Source organism: Eretmochelys imbricata, chromosome 15, assembly GCF_965152235.1.
Source record: "Eretmochelys imbricata isolate rEreImb1 chromosome 15, rEreImb1.hap1, whole genome shotgun sequence".
Taxonomy (NCBI): Eukaryota; Metazoa; Chordata; order Testudines; family Cheloniidae; genus Eretmochelys; species Eretmochelys imbricata.
Genome location: NC_135586.1, coordinates 11,478,242 through 11,491,480, shown reverse-complemented (window position 1 = coordinate 11,491,480; position 13,239 = coordinate 11,478,242). Strand labels below are relative to the sequence as shown.

The window sequence follows — 13,239 nt, the reverse complement described above, 5'->3', positions numbered from 1 at the left end:
GCCATTCCCCCACCAGCACGACCTGTTCTGTCCTTCCGATACATTTTGTACCCTGGTATTACCCTATTATATCAATATCCTCATTTAATACAAGGCACTCTAGTTCACCCATCTCATTATTTAGACTTCTAGCATTTGTATATAAGCACTTTAATAACTAATCACTTTTTAGCTGTAATTGAATGGAACTCTTTTCGTTTGACTGTTTCTCATCAGATCCTACCTGTATTTTATCATCGTCCCCATCCTCTCCTCCTTACAGGACACAGAGAATCCCCATTAATAGATCCTACCTCAAGAGATGTCTCTGTCTGAACCACATGCTCCTATGCACCTGCCAGCTTTCCCCCAGCCTTTAGTTTAAAAACTGCTCTATGACCTTTTTAATGTTAAGTGCCAGCAATCTGGTTCCATTTTGGTGAAGGTAGAGCCCATCCTTCCTGTATATGCTCCCCCTTTCCCAAAAATTTCCTCAGTTCCTAATAAATCTAAACCCCTTCTCCCTACACCATTGTCTCATCCACGCACTGAGACCCAGCAGTTCTGCCTAAGTGGCCCTGCGCATGGAACTGGAAGCATTTCAGAGAATGCTATCATGGAGGTCCTGGACTTCAATCTCCTACCTAGCAGCACCTGTCTGAAGCATTACAGACCCCGCTGAGGGACAATGAGGTCTGCTGAGCGACGAGGACAGAGTGATACCACTAGATCAGAGAAGCAATGAACTTAAAACCTGAAATCCCACCTCCCTTCAGGGCAGGTGTAGTGCCCAGGACAGAGCAATGATGTGAGTCTTGTTTACCTTCAGCTGGTGCTGGGCTTGAAGTTTCCCCCGGAACTGTTTCATGCCAGTCATGTATGTCAGGATCTGGGTCACACCCTCCTTCAACAGGCCAGCACGGTAAACCGCTACAGCTTTTTCAATGCGGCCTTTCTTCCGCTGCTGCTCCCGGGCAAACCCCAGCCAGGCATCAAACACCTGCAGTAAAGAGAAGGTACAGCAAGTTGCAAGAGCACGGCTACAAGAGTTACTCCTAGGCACCAAAAACTCCCCCTGCAGACCACAAGTACCTCCACAGGACAGTAACATCCAGATATGTATCATGGCTAGTTTCTGTTCTAAAGGATTGGGGGATGGGGTGAGGAAATGAGCTGGAGTTAGACAGAGGAGTCTCAGGCCAATAGTTTTTATCAGAGCCAGGGACCCAAGATATCCAGAACCTCAGAGCAGCACAGGGAGCTCTGAGGATGAAACAAAGAGGGGAATGTGCTCCCTGGCCCATCTGCCCAGTAGAGCTGACCCCATATGCATACACAGTGCAGATCCTGAAGTGCACATTATACACACCTTACCTTCCCCTTCAGCGAAAGTGACCAATGCCACAGTGCCCGCACTGTCTCCTGCCGATCCCATTGCTTCTGCGCCAGCTGTTGGCAAAACAAATCACACAGCGCCTGGTTCAGTGGATAGGCATTTATGTGCTATATCCCAGAGATCCCAGCAGACGAAATAGTGATGTGATTTACGGAGGTGATGGAGATTGCAGTGGGAGAATGCATCAGCTCCCTGTGCCTTCTACTCCTTCGTAAGGGTCACACATACTGCACATAAGCTCAAGGAAAGGCCCCGCCTATGGAGTGGCTGAAAGGCATTACCTTTCAGTTTTGAAAGCAAAAGGATTAATTAACTCTTTAGCCTGCAGGGCTGCCTCCCATCACCCAAAGACATTTCCACTGGCCACAAGAAAGAGCTGCTGAATATCATTCATTGGGGGTGGCTTTTTCTTTTAACACTGCCCATCCTTGCACACTGCAACCTGACACAGACACCCAGTGCATGTGGGTGATGGGGATTTCACTGAACTCCATCCCTTTTCTTTAGGCTGAGAGGGTTACCCTAAGGCCACAGGAATGGGTGTACCTCATGCTAATGGAGCCACCAGCCCAGATGATATAAGCTTGATATAAGATGATATAAGGATACAAGCTTCCTTACTCCCTGTCAAGGTTCCTCCCCCACTCTGAACTCTAGGGTACAGATGTGGGGACCTGCATGAAAAACCTCCTAAGCTTATCTTTACCAGCTTAGGTCAAAACTTCCCCAAGGTACAAAATATTCCACCCTTTGTCCTTGGATTGGCCGCTACCACCACCAAACAAATACTGGTGACTGGGGAAGAGCTGTTTGGACACGTCTTTCCCCCAAAAATACTTCCCAAAACCTTGCTCCCCACTTTCTGGACAAGGTTTGGTAAAAAGCCTCACCAATTTGCCTAGGTGACTACAGACCCAAACCCTTGGATCTGAGAACAATGAAAAAGCATTCAGTTTTCTTACAAGAAGACTTTTAATAGAAATAGAAGTAAATAGAAATAAAGAAATCCCCCCTGTAAAATCAGGATGGTAATTACCTTACAGGGTAATTAGATTCAAAAACATAGAGAACCCCTCTAGGCAAAACCTTAAGTTACAAAAGATACACAGACAGAAATAGTTATTCTATTCAGCACAATTCTTTTCTCAGCCATTTAAAGAAATCATAATCTAACACATACCTAGCTAGATTACTTACTAAAAGTTCTAAGACTACATTCCTGGTCTATTCCCGGCAGAAAACCAGCATATAGACAGACACACAGACCCTTTGTTTCTCCCCCTCCTCCCAGCATTTGAAAGTATCTTGTCTCCTCATTGGTCATTTTGGTCAGGTGCCAGCGAGGTTACCTTTAGCTTCTTAACCCTTTACAGGTGAGAGGAGCTTTCCCCTGGCCAGGAAGGGTTTCAAAGGGGTTTACCCTTCCCTTTATATTTATGACACTCCCCCCTCTGTATTTCAGTGCAGCAGATGGAGTCTGAAGGAGAAAGTTGGACAGGACCAGCAGGAGGCTCAGTGCCTGTCTCTGTGGGATAGTTCCTCACCTGTCTCTTCCAGCAAGAAAAGAAGGTAAAGCAGAGTCTCTGAGCCATCAGCTGGCCTCCCCGTCTCTGCAGGAGCTGTCAGGGAATCAGCATAATAAGTCACACTGACAGACACACACCACTTATCTGGGCCAGCTGGCAGGAAAGCAGAACATGGACCCACCCATAGTCACCTTTCATTAGCATTAATGACAGCCAGACATCATCAATATGACAGCGCTCAACAGTCCATCCTTCAGCAAATATGCCTGAGCCCAGCAAGGATTTCCCTCACCAACAGCCCACATAGGGCAATCCCAGCCCTTCCCAATCTCCCCTCCCAAATGAGAATGCTCTCCACCCCCTTCTCTCGAGGATTTTTTGCTGTGACAGGTGATTCACAGAGATGCCAACTCCTCCATGTTACACAAGGCTCCCACTGCTCTCCAGCTTAGACAGCGGAAATGAACTCTGTCTATGAAAGTGCTCCTCTAGAGGGGCATCTGCTGTGGAGAGGGCTTTCTCCTTCAGACTAGAGCTTTCACCTCCCACGTTCCCTGCTCCTTCTTACCATCTTCCTTATGCACTGCAGATGGTACTGCTTCCACTTTATCAGGCACTCTCGCAGCAGTTGCCTCTGGTGGTGCTGAGCTGCAGTGTCTAGCTGGACTCTCAGCACCAAGGACCTTGTGGTGAATTCCTTCCAGTGAAGAAACGTGGCCCGTAAATACACTGTTAAGAGAAGAAGACATGAACCAAGGAACCAGCAGAACGCCCATTTCTATCTCAGTCAGGAACACCCAAGAAATCAGCTCTTTAGTCTCCAGGTTTGTATGACAATTATTTCTCAGTGCCTGCTATAGTATTTCACCTGGAAGGAAGGATGGTCTTGTGGTTAAGGCATAGTATGGGGAGTCAGGAGACCTGCAATATCTTTCCAGCTCTGCCAACAACTTTAGTTGTGACCTTAGACAAGTAACTTGACCTTTCTGTGCCTCAGTTTCCTCACCTGGAAAATGGGGATAATACTACCTCCCTCCTGTAAGGGGGAGGGGAAGGGGGACTGTGACATTAAGTCACAAACGTATGAAGTATTCTGTGAGTCTTGGATGGAAAGCATTATTAATTCTAGTTACTTTTAATTAGGGCTGTCAAGCAATTAAAAAAATTAATGGTGATTATTCGCACTGTTAAACAACAAAATACCATTTATTTAAATATTTCTGGATGTTTTCTTCATTTTCAAATATATTGATTTCAGTTACAACCCAGAATATAAAGTGTACAGTGCTCCCTTTATATTATTATTTTTGATTACAAATATTTCTGCTATAAAAACCAAAAGAAATAGTGTTTTTCAATTCACCTCATACAAGTACTGTAATGCAATCTCTTTATCATGGAAGTTGAACTTATAAATGTAGAATTATGTAAAAAAAAATAAAAACTGCAATCAAAAATAAAACAATGTAAAACGTTAGAGCCTACGAGTTCACTCAGTCCTACCTCTTCTTCAGCCAGTCACTCAGACAAACAAGTTTGTTTACATTGACAGGAGATACTGCTGCTCGCTTCTTGTTTACGTCACCTGAAAGTTAGAACAGATGTTCTCATGGCACTGTTGTAGCCAGCATTGCAAGATATTTACGTGTCTGATGTGCTAAAGATTCATATGTCCCTTCATGCTTCAACCACCATTCCAGTGGACATACGTCCATGCAGATGATGGGCTCTGCTCGATAACGATCCAAAGCAGTGCAGACCAACGCATGTTCACTTTCATCATCTGAGTCAGATGCTACCAGCAGAAGGTTGATTTTCTTTTTTGGTGTTTTGGGTTCTGTAGTGTCTGCATCCAAGTGTTGTTCTTTTAAGATTTCTGAAAGCATGCTCCACACCTCGTCCCTCTCAGAATTTGGAAAGCACTTCAGATTCTTAAACCTTGGGTCGAATGCTGTAGCTATCTTTAGAAATATCACATTGGTACCTTCTTTGCGTTTTGATAAACCTGCAGTGAAAGTGTTCTTAAAACGAACAACACGTGCTGAGTCATCATCCAAGACTGCTATAATACGAAATACATGGCAGAATGTAGGTAAAACAGACCAGGAGACATTCTATTCTCCCCCAAGGAGTTCAGTTAAAATGTAATTAACACATTTATTTTTTAAACAGCATCATTAGCGTGGAAGCACATCCTCTGGAATGGTAGCTGAAGCATGAAGAGGCATATGAATGTTTAGCAGATCTGGCACATAAATACCTTGCAATGCCAGCTACAAAAGTGCCATGCGAACGCCTGTTCTCACTTTCAGGTGACATTGTAAATAAGAAGTGGGCAGCATTATCTCCCGTAAAGGTAAACAAATTTGTTTGTCTTAGTGATTGGCTGAATAAGAAGTAGGACTGAGAGGTCTTGTAGGCTCTAAAGTTTTACATTGCTTTGTTCTTGAGTGCAGTTATGTAACAAAAAAATTCTACATTTGTAAGTTGCACTTTCATGATACAGAGATTGCATTATGGTACTTGTATGAGGTGAACTGAAAAATATTATTTCTTTTATCATTTTTACAGTGCAAATATTTGTAATAAAATAATAATATAAAGTGAGCACTGTACACTTTGTATTCTGTGTTGTAATTTAAATCAATATAATTTTTTTAATCGTGATTAATTTTTTGAGCTAATCACGTAAGTTAACTGCGATTAATCAACAGGCCTACTTTTAATCAAGATTTGCCTGAACCTCTTGGTATTTGTATGGCCCTCATCACTGTATTATTTGAGCTTCTCACAATCATTAATGGATTTTATCTTGACAACACCCCTGCGAGGAGGAAGTGTTACAAGTATTTTACAGATGAAGAACTGATGCTCAGGGTTGATTTAGTGACTGGCCCAAGATCATACAAAAAGCCTGTGGCAAACTGCTTGAATCCTGGGCCAATGCCCTATCCAGTAGGCCATCCCTCCTACCCTAGGAAGGATTTCTTAATTTGTACACAGCTAGTCAACCCATAAACACACATTATACTGCAGGAAACCCTGTAGAACGTCACTACCACACAGTCCTCATGGCAGAGCCAGTTCATCTCATCTATGCAGAGCAAATACACGGTTGCCTTACAGAGATGTGTGCTTCTCTGATTCACACACCAATGAATTAGTGTCAGAATTCATGCAACAAAGCCACACGCTGCTCTAACACAGTGACCAGGTCCTTTGGAGAGTGCTTTACACTCCTCATCCCCGAGGCTCACCCATATCCAAACACCTCCTGGCCTGCCTCAGAGCTGCTGCCTTCTGCTGCCGGCAGTACACCCGCAAACAGGTAGTGTCCCTCCACTGGAGTAGCACCTAGGGAGTTAGAGCAGAGAGACAGGATACAAACTAATACCGCAGTACTCTCTGGAGGTTAGAATTGAAGTCATGTGCCCCACATTACCAGTATCACAAACACACCCTGTCACCCCATCACACAAGCCAACTGCAGCAGGTGTGAGAAAACCCTCCACTAATGGAAATTCTGTGCCCCCAGAGCAGGGTTTCTAAGAGCAGCCATTTGACCCGTATCCCCTTTGCATTTCTTGAAGGGGTTTTCCTCCACACAGCCAAAGCTGCCATGCTATTCCCTTCCGGGAAATGGGATAGCGAAAAGCTGTGGACTCCCTCACAGCCAGTGCCTGCAGAGACTCCTGCTGAGATAGGCTGGGACTCAGAGCAGTGAGTTCCCCGGCTTCTGCATCCTTCTTTGTAGTGCCTCCTACGGGAAGCTGTAAACTTCCCCGACTAAGTACTACTGTACTATTCCCTGAAGTGACTCCTGCCTGGACTAGTTCTACTTCCTGGCTAAAATAGCCTCCAAGTCCCCTACGCAGATCCCACCTTTGAGAGAGTTGATCTCCTGTAGTGCAGTTCTGCCTGTACAGCTTTCTTAGCTTCACCGACAAGGGCAACAGTATTTTCTCTCCAGATACTCAGCACCTGTCTAAGGACAAAGTGGGAAACAAAAACCTAGAGATCAAGAGTGATTTTCACCACATACTTTTCCCCACCTCTTGGAAGCTGGCTCGACCTTTGGCACCTTTCCATTCATGGAGAGGAACCCAAAAAAATTGCTGCATCCACAAACCCACCTTTGTTTCTAGTGTCTTAAACATAGCCAAGCACCTGACATCATGCCCGCAAGTGCAGCCAGGCACTGACAAAACAGCAGCAAAACACATTTCCCAGTTGGTACAAAAAACTAAAGTGACTGCAATTAATGCAGGGTGACCAATGCCGTTCCTAGTCCTACCACCTGTAAGAAACAAGACAAACTATATCTGCCCCAAGCGCACCATCACTTTAAGTTCATAGCAGAGCCCATCCACTGCAAGGGCAGGATGTAGTTTACCAGCCAGTATGTTTATTGGGGTCTGATCCTACGTTTGTTCCGAGTTGTGGCTCCAGCAGGCACCACAAGAACAGTTCTGCCATAAGGAGAAGGCTTTGAAACTGGACAAAAGATGTTTTAAAAGATTGATGCATAATGGGCAAAGTCATCCAGGGATTTCTTGATGCCAACTGGCACAAAGAGGGATCTGCTGGGATATATGCACAATAGCTCATCAAATGGTGGCATATGAAAGCTCTACTGAGAGCCAATAGCGCTCTGGTCGTCATTGCAAAACTTATGTAAGGATAATATTTAAGGAGTTATGTATCTCTACTGAAAATAATGTTCTTAAGATCTTGAGTTAAGGCACCAGGAAGTGACATAACTCGGAGATGTTCCTTTCAGGCAGGAGGCAGCAGACACTTATCTCCCTGCCTGGTCATTTGTATACTGTATGCCTCACACTCTATGCTTATTTGCATACTGAGCCACAGGCAAAAGAAGAGATTGTGAAATCTACAAGAAAGGAAATGTACAAGATGAAACAAACAGTGGGGAGAAGAGGTGGTCCTGTTCATGAATAAAGACAAATGATGGGACTGGTATGTGTTTGGGGGTGGGGGGAAATACACTAGTTCCTTCCCTAGGAGGCAAGCTGACAGTGTGTGTCATGAAAGGAAGGTCACAGCCAACCTGGCTGTGAAGCACTGCAAGGATAAGCGTTACTCTACAAGACATTATAGCATCTAGTTAATTAACTCTAACATCTAGAACGTTATGATTTTAGTTCATACATAACCATTTGTTTCCAATACTTCTACTTACTATTATTTCAGTCTCTATGCTTTGTTAAATAAACGTACACTTGTTTTTACTATAAACATATCTAAGCGCTAGTGTGTTCAGAGGAGCGGTGATCTGAGGTGGAACTGATAAACTGAGGTTTACTGTTTCGTTGGAAGCAGCAAATCTGTGAATACTGTGAGTGTACAGTGCACCAGGGTCTGGACATACCGGGGAGACAATTAGAGGGCTCAAGGGTTGGAGTGCACCCATTGCTAGCCTGTAGAGAGACAGAGGGGCTGGTGGAGCCTAGAAGGGAGTGTTCATGTTGCCCATGGAGCTGGGCAGCTGACCCTTGAGAGGCACAGGCAAGGTTTCCGCATGCTAAAAGCAGGTGGTAGTGAGGTGGCTCACTACCTGAGTATCCACAAGAAGGTCACGGCCAGCATCTAGTCCAATGAGAATGTTACCATTCCTTTTAGTTCGGCTGAGATGCAGAAAAACAGTGAAGCAAGGGAGAGTTAGTTCTCAGTATCAAAAGCTCAGGGATTAGTGAATGTGTCAGTCAAGGAGGCCTGGGGCAACTCCTTCTTTCTAGAGTTGCACGGAGAGGGACAGGCTTACCGCAACAGTGCCCTGTTATGCTCCTCCTCCTTTTCATCGACTTGGCGTAGAATGCACTGTATGTTTTGCTGATAACTCTGCAAAGAAAGCAGTGCTGAAGTGAGACTTCCCCCAGCTGTTAGGAACACTATGGTGAGGAGTTTTCTGGGGAACTCTCAGCAGCAGCTGTCCAGGAGCAGATGCAGAAGCTGCAGCCACCAGAGTTTAGCACTTCTCTTGTTACTGTCAATAGCAATTATACATTAGCAACATGGGTTTTGCCATCCTGAGTAACTGGCAGCTATCTACATATATACAGCCACACAAGTCAGACCTCGGACCCGTGTACTCCAGAAACACAGGATTCCACCAATGGAGCTCAAGGGAGACACTCCAGGAGCGGTAGCAGCATCAGGCCTTATACTCTGTGTGGGTTCTAAAGTCAAACACATATGCAGATATGGCATTCCCTCCTCAGGGTGGAGGGTGCAGACACAGCAAGCTTGAGAAACAAAACAAACATAATCCTCCTACCTTCCAGGCAGCCAAGACCCTGGCCAGCAGTGAGTGCTGATAATACATGTCTGCTTGCACCAATGTCTTCCACTTCTTAGACTGATGTCCCACATACTACAAGCAAAAAAGAAAATCAGACTGTGTGGGAAGCGAAAGAGAAGAAGAGTTACCCGCCTACAATCCCCAACCTCCAAGGAAGCATCACTCCTATAGAGCAGCATAACAGGGTCTTACCTGAACTGGCACCAGACCCTGCTGCCTCAGTTTCCCCCTTCAGGTTCTCAAACTGTCCCCTGGGCTCTTGTGCAAGTTAAACAACGCCCCTTCTTGGAGGCTCGTCTATTAAAACAGTTCCAATCTCACCTTAAACCAGACCCACACTGTCCCCCACTCCAGTTTCTTAAGCCCTTTGCTGGGCTCAACTGCTCATTCCAAAACACAGGTTCTGCTGCATGGTATTTCCTCAAGTGTCTTCTTCTCAAGACTATTGTTCCCCTTACAGCATCTGCTCCCACCTGTCACTGCAGGTCACTTCAGTCAGGCCTTTCCCTATGGCTAGTATGGAGATTCCTTCCCCTCCTCCTCTTTGACCTTGGTCCCCTCTAGATCCACTGAGGGCACTTCCCTGATGGTCTGTCTCCCAGTTACCCTTGTATTGGGGCTTCAGATCCCAGTTCACTCTCGGATTCCCCTGAGCAGGAGAGCTCTGCCAGGCCTACTCCAGACTCTGCTTATCTCTGGAGAAACTTCCCCATGGCCTTTCCTAGCCCCAACCTTCTCTCTGACAGAGAAGGCTCTCTCTCATAGGAAGCTACAGACTACTGTCACATGATGCCTGGTCTCATCACCCAACCACCAAACCAAATGTAAATCTAATACTGTGATTTGATGACAAGGCATATGTAGGGCAGAGCCTTAATAAATTAAAGGTCCAGCCCTCCCCCCAGGACATATGAGATACACCTCATTAGCATTAACAGTGGAGCTGCAGAGTACTCAGATGACAGGATTTATTTCATAATATAAGGGTAATTTAGGGAAAAGGGACCCTGCAATCAGATTGTTCAAAAGAAGGGAAGTGCAGTGTTGACTTTGTTCCCCTCACATGAAGAACACTCAGATCTCTGACTTCCTTATGGCTTACTTTGGTGCCAGAGACTAGCTCTAATAGGAAATGCAGTTAACAAGACAACAGAAACCCCACTCCCGCCTATGACCCTCAGCAACACAGGTCTGACAGCCCTGCTTCTCCAACCACTTGATCAGCAAATCCTTATATTCTGGGAAAAGGCTATTATCTCTGAGGCTGATATGCCAAACAGCATCAATTCTTACTGTCTCAGTCAGCTGCTCCATATCAAGTGGCAGGACAAGATCAGAAACTAGGATATTCAATGCTGAACCCAGCAACCACCTTCATCAGCACTGGTTTGGTTTTGGTGGCTTTCTTGCTTTGCACATATTATAGGAATGAAAAAGCAAAAAATGTTGTGGTGCGTGTACCAAGGAATGCCGCTACAAGGCCGGCAATCCTGTGGCACCAAAAGCTTTGGTGGCATTACATGATTGCCAGTGATGGACATAAATTTAATCAGACCACCTTAAGCACCTTATCAGAGATTGATCCAGGTGGCACTCAATTTGCAAGTAGCCCATGAGCCTTTGGGATTTGCCATGAGGATGATGATCTGACCCTTTCCCACTCAATGTACCTGGAGCATGCTAATTGGGCTGCTACTTCCAGCCAGCAGTGTGTATTGTCCTAGAATGGTTGTAGCAGTGAGAGAGCACTAGGCTCCTGTACAGGGTGCACCAGGGTCCCCTTGGAGTAACAGTCTTTATTGGAGTCAGGCTGGTTGAAACAGCAGCGGACATGGTTTTTGCTAATATCCCATTCACAAGAGATGAGAAGAACTGTTACAATCAGAAGGTTACCAGAAGGTTCTGTGAACTGGGGATAATGTTTCATGCAGATACCAATTATCACAAATCTAGAGATTGGTATAATATTTAACTGTCTTCTTTCTAAAAAGGGTTATTTAATAAAAACCTCCCCACTGTATTTTCCACTGAATGCATCCGATGAAGTGAGCTGTAGCTCACGAAAGCTTATGCTCAAATAAATTGGTTAGTCTCTAAGGTGCCACAAGTCCTCCTTTTCTTCTTCCTGAGAACAGTGTGTGGTATTTCCTAGGAGTTCCCCTCAGGCACTGGAGCACTTAAATGATGCTCTGGGAAGCACAGAGAGTGTAATGGTTGGGGAAGCCTTCACACACGCATTCATGTAATAGTCCCAAAACCACTGTCTGGGTAACACCACTGAGTGACAGTCCTGCCCTCCCCACCTCTGTGAGCAGTGGAGCAATGCAGGACAAACAAAGAACTCCCTCGCACCTTCCCACACACTACTCCTACTCCTCCCTTATTGCAGTGTTTTACCCCGTCTTGGAGAGAGCAGTCTTTGGTTAGAGTAGCCCAAGATTAACTAGCATTATGACCAAACAATGCCTTTAATATGGTGTCTGTTAAGCAGCTAAATGATGAGCATAGGTGATCTATAAATAGAGGAGGATTGAGAACTCTCTACCTGCTCGGATTCTCACCTTTCTCCACTTGCTCCAAGACCACTGCAGGCACTTTGAATAGTGAAACCTAATAGCTTTCATCTCCTTGATCCTCCTAAAGGAAAAACAGACCAGACCTTACTGACCCAGACCTATTGTGTTTCCCAGCACAATAGCAAATGTGGATTCAGGCTTGGTGCTAGAGAAAGTACATTTATTAAATATGTAAACATTTAGGATGCGCTAACAGCTTCTAAAACACATGCAGGGTCAATATTGGCGTGAATCAGAAACTCCTTTGTGAAAGGGGCCAATTTTGAGACTGAATCAGGATCAGTCTCCGTTTTAAGCTGCCTCTTACTCTGATCTGATCTCCTGAACGTTCTTCTTCCAGAGATGGAAAGTCTTCCACAGCAGCAGGTGGCAGTAATGATCACAGGCAAGAGCCGTGCTCTCTCGCTCTTCCAAACACACCACTGTTCTCCTGCGCCAGGAGCACCAGAAACGAACCAGTACCTGCTGCTTAAAGTGAAGAATGGCCTGCAACAGACAGGAGAAAATTGGGGAACTCATGATGTGGTCTGTAATGAGCAGCAGGGCAAGCTTCCTCAGAGGTGGTGATGGGCACAGGAAATTGTCTCATGTGGTCCCCAACCACTCAAGTGGAATAGCAATTGGTGCAAGCCCATCTTGTGCTGCTCATGTTCACAGGAGGTGATCAGGAAACTGTTCCATCTATCCCCTTGGTGAAGTCCAAGGGAAAGTGCTGCATTTACCATTCTCTCTCTCATCCGGTTCTCTCGCTGCTGACATGCACTCAGCCACCACGTGTCAAATACCTGTCTCATCAACAATTCTCTGCAAGCAAGAATGAAGAATGTCAGTGGAACCAATTAATCCTGTCTGACATCTAAGGGACTGGCCTTATGGGCTCTGATGACCATGCCAGTCTGTCCAAATTGAAACCATTTGTTACGCCGTTGCTTTGATTTTATAGCTGTGCTTCGTCATGTGCTTTCTAATCAGAAAACTGAAGCGATGCTTAAGTTTAGTTGCATCACACCCCTGCCAGCTCAGAGTCAGGACTGAATTCATGCAAACAATAAGAGCCCACAAAAGTTCTTTTAAAATCTCTTTTAAGATTTTAAAAGATTAGAATATTAGAGATTTTAGAAGATTAGAATGCACAAAGAGTAATATTTGTTCTCAGTTTTTTCCCCTATCATTACAGAAGTGAAAAGATGATAACAATGTACTGAATAAATATAGCATTTTATATCCTCAACCCACTGTACAAACCATTAACCAACCACCACTACACCCCAGTGAAGTAGGCTAGTAATTTCATTATCCCTACTTTACAGGTGGGGAAACTGAGGGACAAGTTAGTGTCCTAATTTTCAGAGGTGATAAGCACCCACGGCTTCTGTTTATTTCAGTGGGAGAGGGGGAAGCTGAGCTCCTCTGGAGAAGGAAAGCCATTAGTGACATGCCAAG

General features: G+C 45.0%; 1 protein-coding gene across 4 annotated transcripts in view; it reads right to left on the bottom strand.

Annotated features, from left to right (window-relative positions):
* Positions 1–13,239, bottom strand: part of SFI1 (SFI1 centrin binding protein) — an 81,506-nt gene that overhangs the window by 40,845 nt on the left and 27,422 nt on the right. For all 4 annotated transcript variants that reach the window (XM_077835261.1, XM_077835262.1, XM_077835260.1 and 1 more), the window contains 11 exons: positions 12,519–12,600; positions 12,104–12,282; positions 11,782–11,857; positions 9,197–9,292; positions 8,684–8,760; positions 6,784–6,886; positions 6,159–6,255; positions 3,470–3,630; positions 2,920–2,994; positions 1,354–1,428; positions 803–979 (listed from right to left, as the gene is read on the bottom strand). In XM_077835261.1, the coding sequence (XP_077691387.1) occupies positions 803–979; positions 1,354–1,428; positions 2,920–2,994; positions 3,470–3,630; positions 6,159–6,255; positions 6,784–6,886; positions 8,684–8,760; positions 9,197–9,292; positions 11,782–11,857; positions 12,104–12,282; positions 12,519–12,600 (1,198 nt within the window). The remainder of the gene's footprint in view (positions 1–802; positions 980–1,353; positions 1,429–2,919; positions 2,995–3,469; positions 3,631–6,158; positions 6,256–6,783; positions 6,887–8,683; positions 8,761–9,196; positions 9,293–11,781; positions 11,858–12,103; positions 12,283–12,518; positions 12,601–13,239) is intronic.